This window comes from Helobdella robusta (assembly GCF_000326865.2).
Source record: "Helobdella robusta unplaced genomic scaffold HELROscaffold_16, whole genome shotgun sequence".
Taxonomy (NCBI): Eukaryota; Metazoa; Annelida; class Clitellata; order Rhynchobdellida; family Glossiphoniidae; genus Helobdella; species Helobdella robusta.
The window spans coordinates 1,988,622-2,010,190 of record NW_008703893.1 but is presented as its reverse complement, the minus strand read 5'-3'; the positions used below and the strand labels follow the sequence as shown (position 1 = coordinate 2,010,190).

Below are 21,569 nucleotides of genomic sequence, written 5' to 3'. Positions count from 1 at the left end.
TGTAGCTGCCACTGGTGTAGCTGCCACTGGTGTGGCTGCTGATGTTGTTAACGTTGTTGTTTATTTGTAGTATCGTATTGTTTTCGATAAATTGGTTGTTGTATATACTAGAGTTTGTACTTTATTAATACCTTAGTTTTGTTGTTTTTTTTAGTGTAGTTGATGTCTTCATGTAGTTGTGTAGTTGATGTCTTCATGATTTTTTCTTTCTTTCGGTTGTTTTTGTTTTTTTTTCGTTGATGTAATCTGGAGTTTTCTACTTGCTGAAACGAGTTGATGCGATTTCAATGTAACTTGACCAGGTGTGTCATTCATGCAACATCAAAAGGCGAAAAATATATTTGATGTATCTCAAACAGCTATCGAAACATGAGGAAATTATGTAAATACACCATCTTTAACCAATGCGAAGCAATCTTGTTTAAATATTTGTTAAAATTATCATAACGTTTAATGAAAACTTTAAAGGTATTCACGAATAAATAGAGATTTTGCGAGTAATTCATCAATGTTTTATTTCAAAAAATCGACAAATGTGGATGAAATGATTTCTCTAATGAAAGTTTTTACGATATTTCAGCGCTATATAAATGCAGGAATGGCCGACCAATCACAGCCATTCATTTGCTTTCATATCTTTTAATACGCGCTTATACAATTTTATATCACTTTTATACCGTCAGTAATGAAGAGGCTGAAAACACTCGTTCATGCATACATGCATGCATACATGCATACATGCATGCATACATACATACATACATACATACATATATACATACATACATACATATATACATACATACATACATGCAATATACACGTACATTCCCTAATGCATATACATGTGTACATAAATTTATATATATATATATATATATATATATATATGATATATATATGATATATATATATATATATATATATATATATATATGATATACTGATACATTTTTGGATATATTGAAAACACTTAGTAGAGTATCATTAATCCGTCCATTGTCCATTCTCATATCAAACAAATAACGAAACATTACGATACCGAAAATCTGGCGGTTAAATTGTCTACTGGTAAATGTTAGAAATCTGCCACGGCGTCTCTTGTCAAGTCTTCCAATTAGCTAACCATTCAACTAATTAATTATCAATTAGTTATTTAATTAAGTAATCACTAATTAATTATGTAAGCTATTATTATTTTCTGTTCTTCCAATTGCTATTTTCCATAATGGTTCTTATTTATTTTTAGTTAAGTTTTTAAAAATCACTCAAATGTATAATACCTATGCCTAATCGTATGCGAGATTAATAATATTATTGTTATAATTTAAACGCATTCTTAGAAATAATAATATAATAAATTAATAATAAGTAGATAATAATAATAAGAAGAAGAAGTAGAAGAAGAAGAAAAAGAAGAAGAAGAACAACAACAACAACAACAACATGTAAAGTAACACGTAGTGCTGACAACAACAAATCAACCGTTAAGAATATCATCATCAGCACCATCGTCGTCATCATCATCGTCGTCGTCATCACCATCATCGTTGTCATCATCACTAACTACAAACATGAAAACAAGAATAACAGTAACAATGACCACAATATAATCATATAAGATAAAAAGAAAGAAGAGAACGAAGTTTATTAGCGCAAACAAAAACAACAACAACATCATCATCAACAACAACACCAATATAAACTACAAAAACATCATTATTAACAACAAACAGCAACAACAACAAACAACAACAACATCTTCAACAACAACATCAATAACAAACTACAAAAACATCATTATTAACAACAACAAACAACAACAACAAACAACAACAATCACAACATTAAAGTAAAAGTGTCTTTCAAATGCAGTTGTCACACGTGGGTCGGCCTTCTCCAATCTGATTGGCCGAGAGATGAACCAATGGGAAGGCTTCATTTTCATTTGTCGTTTGTATCAGCAATCCGTCCTTGCGCCATATCATATCATACGCATATTGAGAATTGAGATAGTGTTGTTATTGTTGATGTTGTTGTTGATGTTTTTATTGCAATTTCGTTGATGCTATGTTGCTGTAAAATGATGATGCGAATGCTTTTATAGATACTTGTTTTATATACTTGCATTAACAGAAGTAGCAGCAGCAGTAGTGGTAGTAGTAAAGTTACTTGTTATAGGTTGTGGTAAATTTACAGACTTGTAAGACTTTTTTTCACATGTGTACAAGCGACGTGAAATAGATAGGTGGGTATGGATAGAGTAGTTAGCAACGTAAACGTTTATAATTTGGACCGCATGTATGCGTGTGTTTTATTTCTTTCTTCTGGTTTAATTTATTTTTCTTATTTACTTATTTATTTATTCATAAGAATTTATTTGCCAAAACTGAAAACTCGAGAGAAAAAGTGAGAGAGAGAGAAAGAGAGAGAGAGAGAAGATGATGGTGAGAGGTGGAAGAGAATGATTCATCAACTTTCATCATACATCCGCCCGGCCACTCCGTAAGGTCTTTTTATATGTATACATACTACACACGCACGCACTCACATACACCTACTACACACGCACAAAAGTACCCACATACCACACACACATAGAAGCATACCAGAATAAAAAGTAATTTTTCTACCTACAATTTAGGTATCGTAATTAACTAACATTCGCAACTAAGGTGCCTACCATCTGCTAAATAGCTCGGACAACAGAATGCCTGGTTCAAATGCAAACGAAATCAAAATCGAGACCATCTTAATTGTCCGTGAACTTTATTTTACTCTGTTTCAGAGATTAATATAAATAATAATGAAATAATTTTCCATAAAATCGTATAAATATTTATAATAACATGTAAATTATCGTGTGGAAGAGTTAAACCGTCATTTTTCTCCACATTCAATCTCAGCCTGTTTGTCAGGTGGTGGCTAAATTAATCTTCAGAAAAATTAGTCTGTGTGTGCGAATACTACTACTACTATTACTACTACTTCTAGCAATATTACTATTACTTCTGGTATACTACTACTACTACTACTACTACTACTACTAACAATAATAATAATTGGACTATAGCGATGATAAGTATGACGAGAATACGTGACTATGTGCGGAAAATTGAATTAATAAATAAACAAATAGTCAAATAAATAAATGAACAAACAGACAATCAAATAAAATAAATAGATAAATCATTCATAGATAAATTAAAGACAATAGCGGACTAGCGTTTACGTTGAAAAAAATTGAACGAAAGAATGAACGAAATAAATTAATTAATGAAAGAATAAATTAATAAATAAATAAAAGAATTAATTAGTAAATGAAGAGTGAATTGATAGCAGTAAAACAGTCAATAATGAATAGTTAGATTACATAGAAACTAAAAAAAATGACCTAGTGTGACATAGATAGAAGCGAGCCAAAGACAATTGAACACTGGAAATAATTTATAAAAATTTATAGAAAAACATTCTTAAATATTCCAAAATTTATAATAAATATTGAAAAAAATGAGTATAAACAAAAAAAAATATATACAATTGAAAAGATTATGGTCTTCGGTGAACGTTGTATAATAAAAGCAAAAAAACAATTAAAGCAAAGTGTATAAAAAAGCAATATCATTCAAAATAAAAACAAAAAAAACTGTTAAAAAATGCGAATTTTTTTAAAAACCACATGTAGAAAGAAAAAAAATTATAAATACTTCTTGTGTGAAAAAACATTTCATATAAAATTTAATATAAAAAACCTACAAATGCAAAATACCATTCAGTACAAAACACCATGTGCAATACAGTGCAGCATACAATACAAAATACTTTACAATACCAAGCAACAAAATGTCAAAAAGACTATAAATAGTATGATATAACTCAGAGGGTTGTCCATTCAAACAGTGACGCCATCTTTCTTTATCTTCACGCCAGCTGAATTTTTCTTTCCATTATTTCCTGTTCCACTACTTTTTGTCAAACTCGGAGAACTGGAGTATCGACTTTTTGTCTTTTTGTAGTGGACGGAGCTTGGGGAAATCTTTCTGTCGGCCACTGGAGATGTCATTTTTGAGAAAATATTCCTAAACATTCGAGTTGATAACTTGTCTTTTAGATTTTTCTCTAGAGTTTTGTCTTCGTAGAGTGTTTCAAGTTTGGCAGTGGTGGGGATATCTTTGTTGTTGGTGGAGGTTGATGACGTCACTTGTTCCTCTTCCCACTGTTTGATTTCTTCAATTTTCTTCAGTAAGGTGGGGTAGTCATAGCGAATCACATATGTATACTCCTCTTGAACTTCTAATTTTATGTATTTCTGAAAATGCATTGTGTTCAATAAATTAATAACAATAAGATATAGAATGTTTATGACAAACACAGTGATGAATCTACAAAGCAACAACAAATGATTGAGAACAAATTCTAAATTTAAATGAAAATAAATCATAAATGATATAAATAAATAGTTGATGAACCAAATAAGCATGAACCTTTTTATCAGTGAAAGAATTATTGTCGACATCCTCAACATAAGTACCACTTGCATCATTTTCATTGTCATTGACACTTTCTTCGACATCGGCGTTGGTGGGAGTCGAGGGAAGGGACTTCTTATCACGATTCACCAGGAAGCGATCATCTTCAAAACTAACTTCTTCAGTAGAATTGAAGGTGAAAACGCTAGCAACCCCCAGAGAATTAGCCGTACTTGGAGGACCCACGTTACTCTGGCTGGCTGGAGGAGACTGGCTGTTCTCTCTATCAGTTCTGCCGCTGTTGCTATCCGCCACTAAAGTTAGGCAATTATCTGAAGATGATTTGTCCATATTGAAATTGTGAAGGGTATCTTCTGTTAATTTTTTCTAGTTTATAAAAAATAGATAGCTGGTATCGCTTTTTTTCAATTTAAATACACTTTTAAAAAAATTTCTGACATATTTACGTGCCTGACTGGTAGAGAGGTAATTTATGTCTCCGGGAATTGAGCTATTAAAAAAGTGCAGAAGTGCTTGAGATGAGAGGGAGGTAAGTCAGATGGCTGGATCAGAATGAATGCTTGCAAGTAAAAAAGGCTTTTTAAAACTTATTGTTAGCAAAAGTCAAAATTAAAAAGTTATTAAATATAGAGAAATTAATTCTAATCAGTTAAATTTTGTTGTTTTTTTAACATTGGTGAGAAAATTGATAATTAAATCTAAAAACTTGACAAAACAATTACACGACTAAAAGTGCATCACTATTTAAATGTCCATTATAAAACTCTCATTATTAAATTTACATTAAATTATCAATAAAGTGTAATTAATTAACTTTAAATTAAAATTATTAGTTTAATATTAACAAATTTAAATTTTTCAGATCATAAATATTTTGTAAAATGAACAATTACCAGCAAATATCGCAGCAAAGAATATTTTAATACCGGGTGTTATACTCATCGGATGGTCTTTTAGTGTTTATTTGCCATTTTGTTGATAAATAAATAGTATTTAATCAAATTAATTTGTTTATTCTTCAAAGATATGTCCAATAAACACGAGAAAGAGAAACAAAAGTCACTCCAAGAGAAATATCAATCTATCTTATACGGACTTTTGAGAGATGAAGATAACAAGTATTGCGTGGATTGTGACGCCAAAGGTAAAATTTTTTGAAAATTGAAATTATTTTAGGAGCAATTAGGGAATAAACTTTTAAATAATTCAAAAAGTATGCCAATTTGGTATTTAGCTTCAATTTTTTATTAGTTTGATTAGTTTTTTTTTCAAAAATTATCTTATCTTATATAAACCACATAATACTTCATCACTATCTTCACTCAGGACCAAGATGGGCTTCCTGGAATTTGGGTGTGTTCCTTTGCATCCGTTGTGCCGGAATCCATCGTAACTTGGGGGTCCACGTGTCAAAGGTCAAGTCTGTCAATCTAGATTCATGGACTGAAGAACAAGTGGCAGTTAGTTGAAAGTTCTTAACTTTATTATTTCATTAATTTTTTTGTTACTTCAAGTTTACTTTACAATTTACATACTAGGATTTAAAATTTTTTAACAATTGATATTATAATTCAAAATATTAAATTATTAATTTAATTATTAATTATAATTTAAAATATTTAATTATGGTCTTTTAACTTGAAACCATCACCTAGATGATGCAAGAGATTGGAAACAGCAGGGGTCGAGCTGTCTATGAAGCAAACATTCCAGATAACTTTAGGAGACCTCAGAGTGACTCGTAAATATTTTTTCAATATCTTAATTGTTTTTATTCAGTATCTTTATTTCCAAATTATTTTATTCCTTGGCGTTATTTTTGAAATATTCTGTTTTTAATTATATTTTGGTTTGGTTTTACAATATTTTTTTTCATATTTCAGATTAATTTTTTCCTTTTATTTCAGGAGTTTGGAATCATTCATTAGAGCCAAATATGAGCAGAAGAAATACATCGCATCGGAATGGATACCACCTAAACCAAAGGTGTAATATTGATAAAAGTAGTGATGTGATCGTTATTGATGATAATAATAGGGGTAATATGTGAATAGAATTTACTGGCGTGTTTTTTAAATTTAAAAAATTTCCAAAAAATTCAAGAATGTGGTGTTTCCAAAAGAGTCAACACCGACAAATATTCCATCCAAGGTCTTTTGGATCTTTTCTGTTTCCATAAATAAAATTTTTTTCCACTTAATATGTTATTTATTAATAATAATTTTTAATGATTTATATATATATACATATATATATATATATATATATATATATATATATATATATATTTACAATATTCTATAAATTCTACCGAATGTTTGGCATTTATATATAGGGACCAATTTTTACAACGTCAAAGTTCATCTTGACAAAGTCAATATTTCCCTATATATACAGCAAGGAGCACTGATGATGATTCATTCGGAATCGAAATATGGCCTTATTTGCAGCATGAATTCGAAAAATAAGTTTATTTTGAATTTTAATAAACTAAACGTTCACCAAAAAACTTTAGTGAGAAAAATCGAAAAAACGAACTACAAAATATTAACGCCAAACATTCGGTAGAATTTATAGAATATTGTAAAAATTATGGTCTATTACCAACATATATATATATATATATATATATAATTATCATCATCACTGCTGTCACCATCATCATCGTCATCAGCACAAACTACATACATTCCATCACTTATTCTCACATATTTACTGACTCTGGCAGACAAAAACTAGCTCAACAGAGACACCAAAACTAAGCCGCAACTCCACGGCCAGCAGCAAACCAACATTCTCATCTGCGACTGCCAACAACGACACTACTACCGCCCCTACTACTACTACTACTACCAGCAGTGCACCAATTTCCATGGCCAATAGTGGAAACAGCACTGCTAATAGTACTTCAGTTAGTAATTCTGCAACCAACGGTGAGGTGGATTTACTTGGGTTAGGTGAGATTTTATGTGTGTGTCTGTGTTTTTGTGTTTGTGTGTCTGTGTGTTTGTGTGTGTGTGCGTGCGTTTGTGTGTGTGTATGTGTGGTGTGTTTTATTCATTCAAATTTGTTTTCAATTAAATATTTTAACCTGTTATAAAATCAAATATTTTTGTAAAAGTTGGCATTATTTTAACCTTCCTCTACTCAACTTATAATATTATGTAATTATCATCATCATTCTTGTTAATGTTATTATTATAATTTATAATTATCATTTATAATTATTTTCCTACATCCCTAACCAACCAGATGACCCGACCCCAGGTCATGGGGGTGATAAACAGAAGGACATATTTGGGGAATTCCTGAGCAGTCCGTCGCCAACACTGATCCAACAACAACAGCAACACCAGCAACAATTGCAAAATGCAATGGTTAGTCAGTTAATAATGGGGTGATAATAAATTATAATACGTACATACCATCCTACTAGCATACATACATGCATACACACATACATACATAAATATTACACACACACTCACGCACACACTCACACACACACACATATATACATACCTACATACATGGTTTTTATGTATGTATGTATGTTTTAACCTACATACATATACACATACATACATACTTGCATACAGATACATACACATGCATATGCACATCCACACAGAATGCAGCCAATGAAACTAATCTTTTTGATACAACATCATCCTCCTCATCATCGTCCAATGCTGACAAAAAGGTTTCTAAAGACGCCATTTTGGCTCTCTATGGATCTTCACAGCCCCCTGGCGGGCCTGCCACCATGTTTTGCCCTGGTTTGTCACTAAATAAGGGCTCCATTATGACATTTCATTTATTAACATTATTATCATTATTTACTACAGTAGTGATAATGATGATATAGTAATATTTATTATTATTATTATCGTTATGTTTGTGAAATTATTTTTAAAATGTTTGTTATCTGTTTCCTCTTAAGGTGGTTTAGTTGCTGACCCCATGCTGGGCATGATGCAAACCCAACAGCCAATCAACGGCCAGCTATCTGTGCAGGTGAGGCTATAATTATCTATATCATAATTAATTTTAATGTTATATATTTATAGTTGGTGTATAGTTATTTGTTTATTTTTTATTCCTCTGTTTGTCCATTCGTTCATTCATTGGTTATAAATGATAATGATGGTGATGATGATAATAATAATAATAGTGATGATTATTATAGATGATGATGCCGACGCAAGTTCAAGGCCAGATGATGATGACCTCTAACCTCTTGTTAGGGTCAACTCCTCCTACTCAGGGCACACTTCCTTACAACATGAGCCAGGTTGAGTCAAATCTTTCATGTTGGTGGTGATGTGGTGATAGGGAGGTGTGAGGTAATGGTGATGGAGGGAAGAGGTCACCGACGGGAATAATGATGAGGACGACGATTATTGTGATTGTGATAATAAGTCATCTCATCTCATTTCAGATGCAAAATCAGTTCCTTGGAATGAATTTGAACCTGCCACACCAACAGCCCCATTACCACCAGCAGCAGCAGCAGCAACAACAACAGTTATTTCTACAACAACAGCAGCAGCTTCAACTTCAGCAGCAGTTACAACAACAGCAGCTGCAACAACAACAGTTTCACCACCAACAACAACCAAATCTCTTCCAACAACCGCTGACTACACATCAGCAGCAGCAACAAAACATTCTCTCTCTCTACCCGCAGCAGAACAGCATGGGGATGGGAGGTGCCCCGAATTTTCGACCTCCCACTCAGCCGCAGATGGGGGTGGCCGTCGGTTGGGGGGCCCAGCCTACCCCCTCGCAGACCAAGCAAATAGCCAATAACTTTTATATCGGGCTTTAGGAAATTAGTTATTAATTTATCTAAAATTAATTGTATTGATTGATTCAAATGATTGATTGATTGATTAACCTATCTGCAAATATGATTATATTATTGCTACACTATTGTTGTCATTTGGTTATATTATCATTATTTTTATATTTACAATTATAATTAATTATATTAATTATTATTTTATATATTTATAATTATAATTGTTAATTATAGAGAATGACGTTCGTATGTTTATATTGTTGTTGTATGATAGAGAAAAACTCAACGTGATTAGTTATATTCCTGATTAAATTGTGGATAAGTTGTTCGTAATTGTTTCATAAACACTTTCGTTCTTTGCATTTGTTATTAGTATCGTTGTCGTTGTTTGTTATTATTGTTTGTTTCTATTATTAATTAATTAATTGGTTAGTAATTATTTGCATGTCTCAGAGTATATGTATATATATGTATTCACAATGACATGAGTTTTTGTCATTTTTATTTTGTCACTTTGGGTTACCCTAGCGCTGTCTTAATTTGAAGTAGAAATTGCCAGAGAATTTTTTCATAAAAAGTTGTTTAATAGATCGTAATTATATGACCAATTAGTTACTTAATTAATTGATTTGATTAATTAATTATTATGAAAGATTAATTGGTTTGGAAAGATGGATTCATTGGATCGATTTTACTACCACAGGCGTTGTTGCTATCTATATATCCATTTCTCACTATCACAAAAGGCATTATCATAATTGGTTACTCACTTTGTTATATATCGTGTCGTTGTCTATCACCATAATCGTCCTCGCTCATCATCATAATTTATTAATTTATGCTAAAACACGCATGCACTCTGGCTAGATGTTTTATTATTTTACTCATTGTTTCATCATAAAGTATGCTAAAACACGCATGCACTATGATTGGATTTTTATTATTTCGCTCGTTATTTCATCATAATTTATTAATTTATGCTAAAACATGCATGCACTATGATTGGATGTGATTAATTGATAAAATGCAATTTAAATATTATTGACTCAAGACTTAGACGTATAAAAATAATGGTGATAATGATGAAATTAAAGTTATCTATACATACATAATTTATTTATTTAGTGTACAACTTTTGTGGTTATTTTCATTAGCTTTCTTATTATCTTTTCAACGTTATATTCCTGGGGTTGAAAATTAATTTCTAATGTAGATTCTGTATAATTTATTTGTGATGAAACAACAAAACTGATGATCACTATTTTTGTGTTTTTGGTCATATTTTTTCAAGATAAAAAACAAATGTAAACAAGAATAATAAACATTAACGCAATAAACAGAAAAGAAAAATTAAATAAATAAATCAGTCAATTAATTAACTGGTTAATTAATTAATTGATTGATTAACGACGGACACAGTATAAAACACTTGGACACTTTTCTGAGAAATCACGATCGATAAAAATATTTTTCACAATTTTAGATAATAATCATTCAAGGCACACTGCAAGTCTCAAAAACGAGAAAAAGAAATTAATTTAAAAACAAAAACGCAGCTTGACACAGTAACACGACAAATGTTAGGTTACAACACAGCAATTCCAACTCCTCAATACAGTGAGTCTAAATCTTCAATCATCAATGACGTCATCAAAATAATTGGTTACGTCATCATAACAATTGGTTACGTCATCATAGGTCACTTCCTCTGGGTCTCACCGCCATCAGCAACGTGGGTAACGAGACCCCATTCTTCCGCTTGCTTCAGGGCCTTCTCTGCCATCTGGCGGGCATTTTTTCGCTCCGGTTCATCGAGTTTTGAGACTGCCATCAGCACTTCCAGCATGTTACTCTCCACGAGACGCGTGGCCATCTATTGATGATATCAAGTTAGGTATGATGATGATGATATGATGATGATATGCTGGCATGATGTGATGAGGCGATAAGCCTACGGAATGATTGATAGAATACATACCTTGCGCAGCATTATACGAATAGTTAAATCTCTTTTTTGAAACATTACAAAAAAACGAACGGAAGAAGTGGAAATTATGGTAAATATGGTATATGTAATGGTACATAAATGGTATATATAAACACCGTAAACACACACACACACACACAAACAGACAAACAAATACCTACCTCTTTGTCAGCACACATCATGTTGTATATTATGAAGGTACCTCGGTGTTGTATCTCTGGATTCTCGTGCGCTAACAAGCCTTGCATTATTTCGAACCACTGCTTTGTGCTCTGAGTGGGTGGAAAAAATGGAAGAAAAATGAATGAATGGCTGAGTGAGTGAATGAATAAATAAATGAATGAATAAAATAAACAAGTAAACTAAGCAGAATGTATCTAAGGCAATGAAAGCAAAGTCATTCTCCACAGTTTTTTTACAATTTTTTTCAAAACGATTTACATAAATATAAAATAACATACCGACACGACTGTCAAATTATCTAAATTATATTGAAACCGGCGAAAAAACAAAAAATAAATGTGAAACATTCCATTTTTTAACCGACCTCGATGACCTTTCGGCAGATGGCAGGGTCAAAGGTCAGGGTTGCAAGTGCGCCCGAAGACGCCATCACTAACTTCTCATCCTCCTCTGAGCCCGAGAAGAGGACGAATAATTTTACTCGGTCGTTCTGACCCAGGAACATCTTGGCGACCTTCGTGGGGTTGGAATGTTTAAAAAAATATTTCCCAGCAAATGCATTTTTACTCTTTAAAATTCCACAAAATAAAAATTTTGAAATATTTTTTGAGTCGTGAGAGTGTGTGTGAGTGTCTGCGGTGTGTGTGGTGTGTGATTCAGATTCGTAACTTCCATTTTGTCGTATATATTTTGTAAGGTCTCAAACAGAAACAGGCTGGCAATAACGAACCTCGTCATTTTGCACGAGGTTACATAAGCACTCGGTGGCAGCCAACTTGAGCTGGTCGTGGTCTTCGTAGCAGAAGTGCTCGATGTATGAGAAGCCTTTCTCTTGCACGATTCGTTTTCTATGGGAAAAAAGAAGTTTTAAAATTTTGAAATTAAAAAGTATTAGGATAAGAAACAACCAACCAACCAACCAGCCAACCAACCAACTAAAGAAACAACCAACCAACCAACCAACCAACCAACCAGCCAGCCAGCCAGCCAACCAACCAACCAACCAACCAACCAACCGAATAGCCTGCAAACCAGCCAACCAACCATTCAACAAGCGACAAAACCTCACCACGTTTGAATAAGAATTAAATCGAAAAATTCCAATAAATTAATTAACTAATTAAACATTGAAATAGTAGCACCAACAACACCACAGCACTACAGGGAATCACAAAAACCCACCAGCCAACACCACCATCAAAAAACCGACCTGACAGCATCACTGGAAGAAGCCAAATTGGTCAGTGCCAGCAGGGCCTCGTAACTTTCCAAAGCCGTCCTATCAATGGACAGTAACTTCAGAAGGGGTCTCACTACTTCACATGACTGGACGTGGGAGGAGTTAAGGTTAAGATTCCGAGTAAAAGAAGTGAAAATTTCATATGTATTCATTCACTTATCTATTCATCCATTAATTCATTTATTAATTCATTCATTCTTTCATTACTCTCTGTCCAGGGAATGCAATGTCCGGATTTTGAGTGACAGCAATCTTAGCAAGGGCATGACTGGCCTTGATTTTTCCCGCCTCCGTGCCTTCATTGGCCAATGGGAGAAGTGTCTATTTATAGAAGAAATGTCTATCTATAGATTTATGTTAATTAAATAATGACATATGAGTGAATATGACTGTATGGCTGTAATGTGGAAAAATTTTGATATATTAAAATATGAGCATGGCGTATCTGAAAAACCAAAAATTAACTTGAAAATTAAAAAAATACAATGGAAAAATATAATACAAACGGATGAATATTAATTTATCTAATGAATATTAATGATCCATAAACGACCTTGACACCTCCTTGCTGTACAACGAGACCTCTGTGATCAGCATTGGCGCAAACTGCCAAGTAGATTCTGCATGGTGTCGATGGGAAGGCGATAATTTGATGACTGATTCAAATAAAACTTGTTAACATTTACGAACAATTAATGTTTAATGATGAAAATAAATTATGATAATTTGACAGCTCTCAAACGTAATGGAATCAATAAATAATGGGTAAAATATTTGTGTTGCAAAATGTGGAATTTAAAATGAAATCTAAAAATTTAGAATGGAACATGAAAGACAAATCCAGAATATCACATTCCTAAAATTATGATAATATTTATCATCATTATGATGATCATTATGATGATCATCCCATCGTCATCATCTTCATCTTCATCATCATCATCATCCAACCTGGCTAAAAGTTCGTTGCTACTTTCACTTTCAGATTTCGAAAATGCCACCAGGGCATTCACAATCCCCGCCTTAACTAACTTTGTCACGCGTTGCGATATACAGGGCTCTTTGTCCTAAATGAATAAGATCGTAGTCATAATTGAATTGTAATTAAGTAGAATTACCAATATATCGCTTCAAGGTCAATATGAAATCGTTTCAAGGTCAATTCGAAGTGGTTTTATAATTAAGGTCATGTCGTCTTAAGGTCTATTAAAGGTCGTTTTGGGTAGAAATAAGTCTAAATAAAATGTGGTACTTACAAGACTTTATTAATTTACACGTTGTCACTTTAAAAATTCAAAAAATTTTCAAAATTTTAAAATAAACACAATTTAAAATAAATACAGAATAAATTAAAATGAATAAATGAAATAATTGTGAAACAAGCAAACTAAAAAGTGCCTTCTCATGCTCTTCTGGTATGTGTTGCTTGGCGTACTTAGCTAGCTCTAGTAATTCGGGGTCAATTTCTTTTTTGTCATACGAGTTGGTGACGTTGACGAAGATCTGGGCCACAGGGTACAATATGCCCTTGTCTGGCACCTGATTGGTTGGTTGGTTAGTCAGTTGAATGGTCAGTTGATTGCCGGATTGGCTAGTTGATTGATTGATTGATTGATTGATGAGTTGATTCTTAAATGAATGATTGAATCCTATGCACGGGACGAAAAGTAATTATATATTCGTCAAATATATTACCCTATTTATACTTATAATAAAAATAATTATAGATACGTAATAAATAAATAAATAAATAAATAATTATAAACATTGAAACAACAACTTTGGCAAGATCGATAAGTGACTTGAGGGAGTTGAGATCGTTGGCCAGTTCTTCTTTGACATCGGCATCTAGGGTCAGGTAGGCCAGGCCCTCTGCTGCCCACTTTCGCAGGTCCACATCTTTCGTCGGGTTGCATAAAAATCTGATTGGTTGAAAAATCAGATAGTGAGAAAGAAAAAGAGAGAGAGAGAAAGAGAGAGAGATAGAAAAAGAGAACAAGTAAAAATGACAGAGAAATGCAAACGGAGAAAGAGAAAGAGAGTAATTGATGAAGTATAAGAGAAAAGCAGAGAGAAAAAGAGCAAAAAAGAGAGAGAGGAGAAGTAATTACCATCGTCACCTAATTCATCAGCGTAAATAATATCTTAATCATCGTAATGAATGACCATGGCGTCTAACTTCCTGCAAGCTTTGGACAGGGTGAGATTGGAGCCATCGGCAAATGCCTTCACACTCGCATCATCACCACCAAACGATCCGAGCTTACACAGGCCCTGAGTGAGTCAGTGAATAGATAAATGAATAAATGAGTGAACTAGTATTGTTGTGATGAGTATTATTATGACGGAAATTATATCAGTAAAACAATGATGACAAGAAGAGCTAATACTTCAACGTGTTTATAGATGATAAGTTATTAGAACATTTTCAGCAGATTTAAAATAGGAAGCCACCAGAAAACTTTACCGACCACTAAAGCTCTGACTTTAACAGCGTCCTGAGACGACTGGTAGAGCTGTTTCAAGATAGGCGTGGCCTGTTTAATGACACCAGAACATTTTTCTTTCTTAGACGCTGATTGGACAAGAGCTTCAACGGCGTATTTCTGATTGGATGAGTTGAATAATGACGTCAACGTCAGTATTATTACATGTCTTTGATCACGTTACTAATTTTGCCTTCCTTAAAATAATCATTGTATTCTTCATAATCTCATCATCATCACCATCATCATCATCATCATAGTCATCATCATCATAGTCATCATCATCATCCTATTATCATCACCACCACCATCCTCATCATAGTCATCGTCATCATCATACAAACCACGTAGATGGCATCTCCAGAATCAGCCATTGCGAGGATGATGTCCAAGACTCCCTCCCTAGATAAAATAGAATTCCCAACGGTCGGCGCACCCTAGAATAAAAAATAAAAATTTAAATTTAACAAAAATAAAAATTACTCTAATTAATAAAAACCGAAATAATTTTAAAATTATAAGCTTAGTATAATATAATAAAATAGTAATAACAGAATAATATAATAAAAATAATATAATATAATAATATAACAATAACCTGAAGTAAGGCTGCCAGTGCCAGAACAGCTTCTAACTTCGAATCAACAATTTCATCTTTAAAGAGGTCTCTTGAAGAAATTATAATTCGTTGTGTTTATTATAAATATTTATAACTGAACAAGTAATGACTGGCTGTGTTTGTATTTATAGTTGAAGAAATATCTCCACATCCATCTCACTAACAGGAAATAAGCTTCAGCAGCTTCTTGGAATTTTTCTCTCTCCTGATCACTGATGAGGTCTTCGTAGACTTTTGACAGCAGTAGCGAAACGTGCATTCGACTGTTGGTACTGACACTGAGTACCTTACTCTCTGGAACTGTACCCGCCACGGTCAAGGCCTGCTGTATGCCTTGTATGAGAGGGTATGAGGTAATAAATACCATGATTCTGCGGAATCTGCGTATTCCATTCTATGTTGTAATAGGTAGCAATACAACAACAACACACGTTTAGACGACATTTTCCCCGAGATCGGGGGTTGCCGTTTGGCTACCTATGATGAAACCGAAATGCCCCTCGACGCCATTCTGCCGGATACTGAGGGCCATTGTCACTTCTGTCATCATAAGTAATTTATTTGGCTAATTTTTACGCAGGACGCCCTTCCTTACACAACCACAGTTATAAGCGGTGGGCCTAGCCTTTGATGATCCAACATCACTCACAAGGCAGTGAGGGTCAGTTTAATGTCATAACCAGGAAATAGGTAGCAATAGCAGACTAACAACAAATCAAAACAACAACAACAACAACAAACATATTGCACATCGGCAAAGAAAAGAACAGCTAACAAACACAAACAAACAAAACAACAAACAAACAAAACATACAAACCCACAAACACCTACCTCCAACTTCAATGAACTTCCCAGACCAACCAACGCCATCTTTCCTGGTGACAAACTTGATCAACAACTCCATAATATTGTCTCTACCAAAACTAGAACACTTTCCATTCGTTAAACTCTGCAGCAGTGGTCTTAAGAATGTTGTGTCAAGATAGTTCTTCGTTTGGTCATCTGTATGGAAGTTAAATTTTTCGTCATTGACAATGCATTTTGTAATCATAAATTAAGAATTGTTTTGTTTGTTTTTCTATAAGCCATGATATGCAATGACTAAAATCAGTGAAAAAAATAAATGTACATCAATCATTAAACATATCAATAAACCAGTCCAGTCAATTAACCAGCCAACAAACCAGCCAACCATCTATCCAACCAACCAACCAACCAACCAACCAACCAACCAACCAACCAACCAACCAACTAACCAATTTTTTCAAAACAAAAAGGAAATGGTCTTATCCTAGCAGCAGGATCAGCCTTCCTCTTACTTTCATGTTTCTCTCTCTCCTTCTTAATATCTTCAAGTTTAGAGAGGGAGTTGATGACATTTTGTAGGAAGTGCGTCATGGCCGTAGAGATGTTTTCGTCGTCGGATCCGATGTAGATGAGGACTTTTTTTAATGTCAGTTCTTCTAAAATCTTCTGGGCCTGTGAGAGAGTCAGTGAAAAAAATATTTACACAACCTGAATGAAAACGATTGAGGTTACTTGGATGAATTGTGAACGTATGAAAGCGTAAAATCTTTAAAAAAAATAATTTAGGAGATTATATTGAATGTATAAAAATTGATAGATGATAAACATAGTCACACCATTTTCACTCATCCACTCACTTTTTCACTCTCACTCACTCGTTCATCCACTCACATTCTCACATTCTCACTCAATCACTCACTCACTCACTCACTCACTCAAATTCTCACTCACTCACTCACTCACTCACTCACTCACTCACTCACTCACTCACTCACTCACCCACCCACTCACTCACTCACTCACAAACTAACTCTCATCTACTAACTCTAACTTTATCCTCATAAACCAGACATGAAAGAACCCGGATAGCCGTAACTTTAATCTCCTTATCCTTCTCAAAGTCAACCAGTTGGATGAGTTTCTTGGACCCTCCACTGTTGAAGATTTTCTCAGCACCAGCTGGCTCTCTGGCCAGGACGATTAGGTTGTTTGTTGCCTGGTTAGTGATTAGGAAAAAGTTTGCTTAGTCACGGTTTAGTAGATGCTGTTGTTGTTTGTATGTTTGTAAGTTATTTGTTTTGTTGAATTTAATTGTTTCGTTATTAGGTTTTCATCTAGTTTATAAATAGGTGAATGGGCAATATCACTGACTAGATGGATGAAAAAATGATTGAACAACAAATAAAAGACCAGGCAAGGCGATTTCTAGTGAAATTATTGACTTAATGAATGTAGAAACAGTTTTAACTATCTGACTAGTGCAAAAATGAAATAAGCAACATGTCATCAAATAAATTTGAAAATGAATGAACAAACAAAAAACACTAAATATTTAGAAATAAAAATGGCCGAAGCACCTGCTTCCTCTTCTCGTCATCATCATCGTTGTCCAGCTTTCCTTTGAAGGCCAGGTCAAACATCTGAGATACTCTGTTGTCAGTGCTCATTTGTTTGGATACCTGGTGGTGGTCATTGATACAATTTTGATTGATATCTCACATACTAATGAAAATATATCATCATCTTTGTGTTTAATCGTGCGAACAATAGATACATCAGCATAGCTATCATCATTTAATCATTGAATTTCTTCTAGATGTTATTATCATTTTCATTATTATTCTTATTAACATCATTTATTTAAAACTTTGAGTGAAAATCATCGTTCAACAAGACCTTAAGCAGTTAAATAAAAAGACAATGCCAACAATTTTCTATTTTGTGCCAAAAAGCAATGAAACATTCAACATATGACTAGCCAATCAACCAGCTAACAAACAAACGATCAATCAATCAATCAACCAACCAACCAACCAACCAACCAACCGACCGACTGACCAACCAACCAACCAATCAATCAATCAAACACTGAACCAACCAATCAGCCAACCTTATCTTGTATGGCGAAGTGTAGCCTCCTCAATATGGGCTGGATGGCCTGGTTCTTCGGCTCCACCTGGGACAACAGTCTGGCATCCTTGTACGCCTCCTCCAAACGACCTTCACCCTCATAGGCCTGGCATCTTCTGAATAATGCTTTTGAATCTGTTGGAGATCTTTCTAGAACTGTTTGAAATATTTTATTTAACTTGATTCGGTAATTTTTTCTGTAATTAAACATACATTTTCATCTCGCATGTATAGTTTACACAGGAACATATAATAACAATATGAAAAATCAATTAATCTCTAAAAGGTTAAAATAAGTCTCTAGTAAAAACCTTTTGAACAATCTATAATAGCCTCTGAATATTTAGACATCTTCAAATAGCAAGCAGCCCTGTTCTTCAGAAAGACCATCCTATCGTCATCAGAAACATTTTCAATAGCCAGAGCCTTGCTATATGTTAGAGATGCATCTTTGTACATGCCCTGACTGAATAATTTGTTACCATTCTCTTTCAGTTTCAATGCTTCCTCCATGATTTTGGAATTCAAATTTAGAGTATGAAATGATTTATTTTAACCTGTCATATGGAATAATAGTTAATTTTTGTACATAAAAGACTATATAATTCATTATATCATATTATAGTGAAAAATGTAAATAGCTGAGAAGTGTAAGTTAAATTTATTTTAATGAAAGCGATAAAATAAAACAATCAATAATATTTAATTCAAATACTATTAACTGATGCCAATTTATTTTTCATTACCAAAAGCAGAATGTTAAGTAGATGAATCTTAATCATAGATAACATAAAACATAAATTTAAATAAGATAGAACAATCTACTACTTTCCACTCCCATTCTATTCTGCTCCAGCACATGTGGATGTACAAATACATACGCACACAAGCACGCACACACACATAAAGAAATACAATACAATAATTACATCTATAGATAGGCCATAATAATGCTATATGCTACCTATGCTATGCAGTGTCATACACACAACCATATTATACAAGAGGTAGATAGACATACACAGACACACACAGACACATAGAGTCATCCAAACCTCGTGTGAATGAACGGAAAAGTTGCAAAACTAGAAGTTTGATCAGCAGGGCAGCTACGACTACGGTGTTGAATGTTGTTGTGTTGAGTCGGTGATCTCTATTGGATGAAATGTTTAAAAGTGAAAATGGTACGAATGATTGGCTAGGTGGTTTATTTGGCTGACCATATCTATATAATATGTATGAGCATTGAGTAAGTTTAAGTCACATAACTAAAATAACTTCGCTCACTTTTAACGGTCGAACAAGGAGCTTACTTCCGGAAGAGATTTGGAGGGTGATTTATTATCGTTCGAGTCAAGAGTCAGGCTATTTGACATGCTTGGATTATTCAATTGGCTTACGAAATTGCATGGATTTTAACGAGCAAGCTATATAAAATATTTACTTCACTTAATATGCTTAAAACATTGTAGTAATTCTCTTTAATTTTATAAATAAAATTATGATTTTATTAAATAAAATTATGTATTATTAAATTATTGTTGTTAATTTGAAATCCTGTGAAATCCTGTGAAATCCGGCGGCTTTTTACTGAAGCCGAAGGTTGGCTTAGTAGGATTGAACTAAAGTCACCCTTTTTTACACTATTCGATCATGTTAAAAATTTGTTTACTCATGAAATAAACGACCTAAATAGATCAAAATTGTTATTTGAACAACTATCTTCATTATATTCATTATATACATTCTGCCGGTGCTCATAAAAATTATGGTTGCTGAAATCATACGTTGGCTTACTGCAGTGGCTTACTGGGTCTCATACAACAGTGTCATGGCGGTTTTCTTTACATATAATGCTTTAAATAAGTCAATATATTCATTTCACAATTATTTTTGTCAATATAAATAAAGAAATTGCTTTTGTCTGGTAAAATACAGTGGCCAAGTAAAGCCGTATGTTGGCTTAATCGGATTTTTTTTTCATATATACCAGGAGTGGGCAAACTTTTTGCTGTGAGGGCCGCATTGAGAACAATTTTATTTTTGAAGGGCCGCATATGTACTTAAATAGCAAATTTTTTCGACCCGGGGAGAATTTTTTAAGATTTGTGGCTCCTTTTTTTGGTCATAATGTCTGGTTGACGACCTTTTATTAAGCGAGCAAGGTCACGCGGGCGGGCCACATAAAATAGCTTTGCGGGCCGCATGTGGCCTGCGGGCCGTAGTTTGCCCACCCCTGATATATACAATACTATGAGATCAATCAATCAACCAATCAATCAACCAACCATTCATTCAATCAACTAATCAACCAACCAATCGACCAATCAATGAACCATATTTGAAAAATATTTGCAAGGCTTGTTCAAACTCGAACAAACACTTAACTGTACAGATCTACAAACAATTTCGAGATTTTAGTAAAGAAAGAAAAACACAATAGTTGCTTTTATTAAATCAAGAAATATCCAAAAATTATAACCAAATTAAAAAAAAACTAGAAACCAGTCAACATTTAATAAATAATTAAATAAATAAATAGACATTAAAAAGATTGTTCAAAAAGGTAAAAATTAAGGCGACGACGAGAATAAAATGTAGTTTGTTTTGTTGGTGTGGGGCTGTGAAGCGAAAACAAACACATCACAAAAAACTAGTAAAAAGTCGCAAGAATAGTAGTCAGTCACCTACCTACAATTAAATTACTCTCAGGGCCCTAGCTTACTTATAATCATTAACTCAACTCACCTACCTACAAATATGTTTTTCTACGTTTTTGGAATTTTACACGTTTTAGGTATTTTATTTTACATATTTCAGCG

At 33.3% G+C, this 21,569-nt stretch overlaps 3 protein-coding genes across 3 annotated transcripts; 1 reads left to right on the top strand and 2 right to left on the bottom strand.

The window, feature by feature from the left end:
- Positions 1-3,892: 3,892 nt before the first annotated feature.
- Positions 3,893-4,820, bottom strand: HELRODRAFT_169739 (hypothetical protein; the record flags this gene model as incomplete). Its single annotated transcript, XM_009015559.1, has 2 exons — positions 3,893-4,309; positions 4,485-4,820. The coding sequence occupies 2 exons, from the start codon at positions 4,818-4,820 to the stop codon at positions 3,893-3,895; spliced, it is 753 nt and encodes a 250-aa protein (XP_009013807.1).
- Positions 4,821-5,516: 696 nt separating this feature from the next.
- On the top strand, positions 5,517-6,482 carry HELRODRAFT_75346 (hypothetical protein; the record flags this gene model as incomplete). The annotated part of the gene is made up of 4 exons (XM_009015558.1): positions 5,517-5,634; positions 5,817-5,950; positions 6,146-6,231; positions 6,398-6,482. 4 exons carry the CDS (start codon positions 5,517-5,519, stop codon positions 6,480-6,482), a joined length of 423 nt encoding a protein of 140 aa, XP_009013806.1.
- Positions 6,483-10,555: 4,073 nt separating this feature from the next.
- HELRODRAFT_110263 (hypothetical protein) lies at positions 10,556-19,260 on the bottom strand (the record flags this gene model as incomplete). Its single annotated transcript, XM_009015557.1, has 21 exons — positions 10,556-11,167; positions 11,443-11,553; positions 11,829-11,978; positions 12,195-12,312; positions 12,675-12,790; positions 12,912-13,025; positions 13,258-13,324; positions 13,656-13,771; positions 14,085-14,243; positions 14,479-14,626; positions 14,884-14,978; positions 15,176-15,310; positions 15,535-15,627; positions 15,789-15,858; positions 15,974-16,142; positions 16,636-16,812; positions 17,130-17,289; positions 17,663-17,833; positions 18,195-18,296; positions 18,728-18,903; positions 19,059-19,260. The coding sequence occupies 21 exons, from the start codon at positions 19,258-19,260 to the stop codon at positions 10,994-10,996; spliced, it is 2,823 nt and encodes a 940-aa protein (XP_009013805.1). The 3' UTR covers positions 10,556-10,993.
- Positions 19,261-21,569: the final 2,309 nt, after the last annotated feature.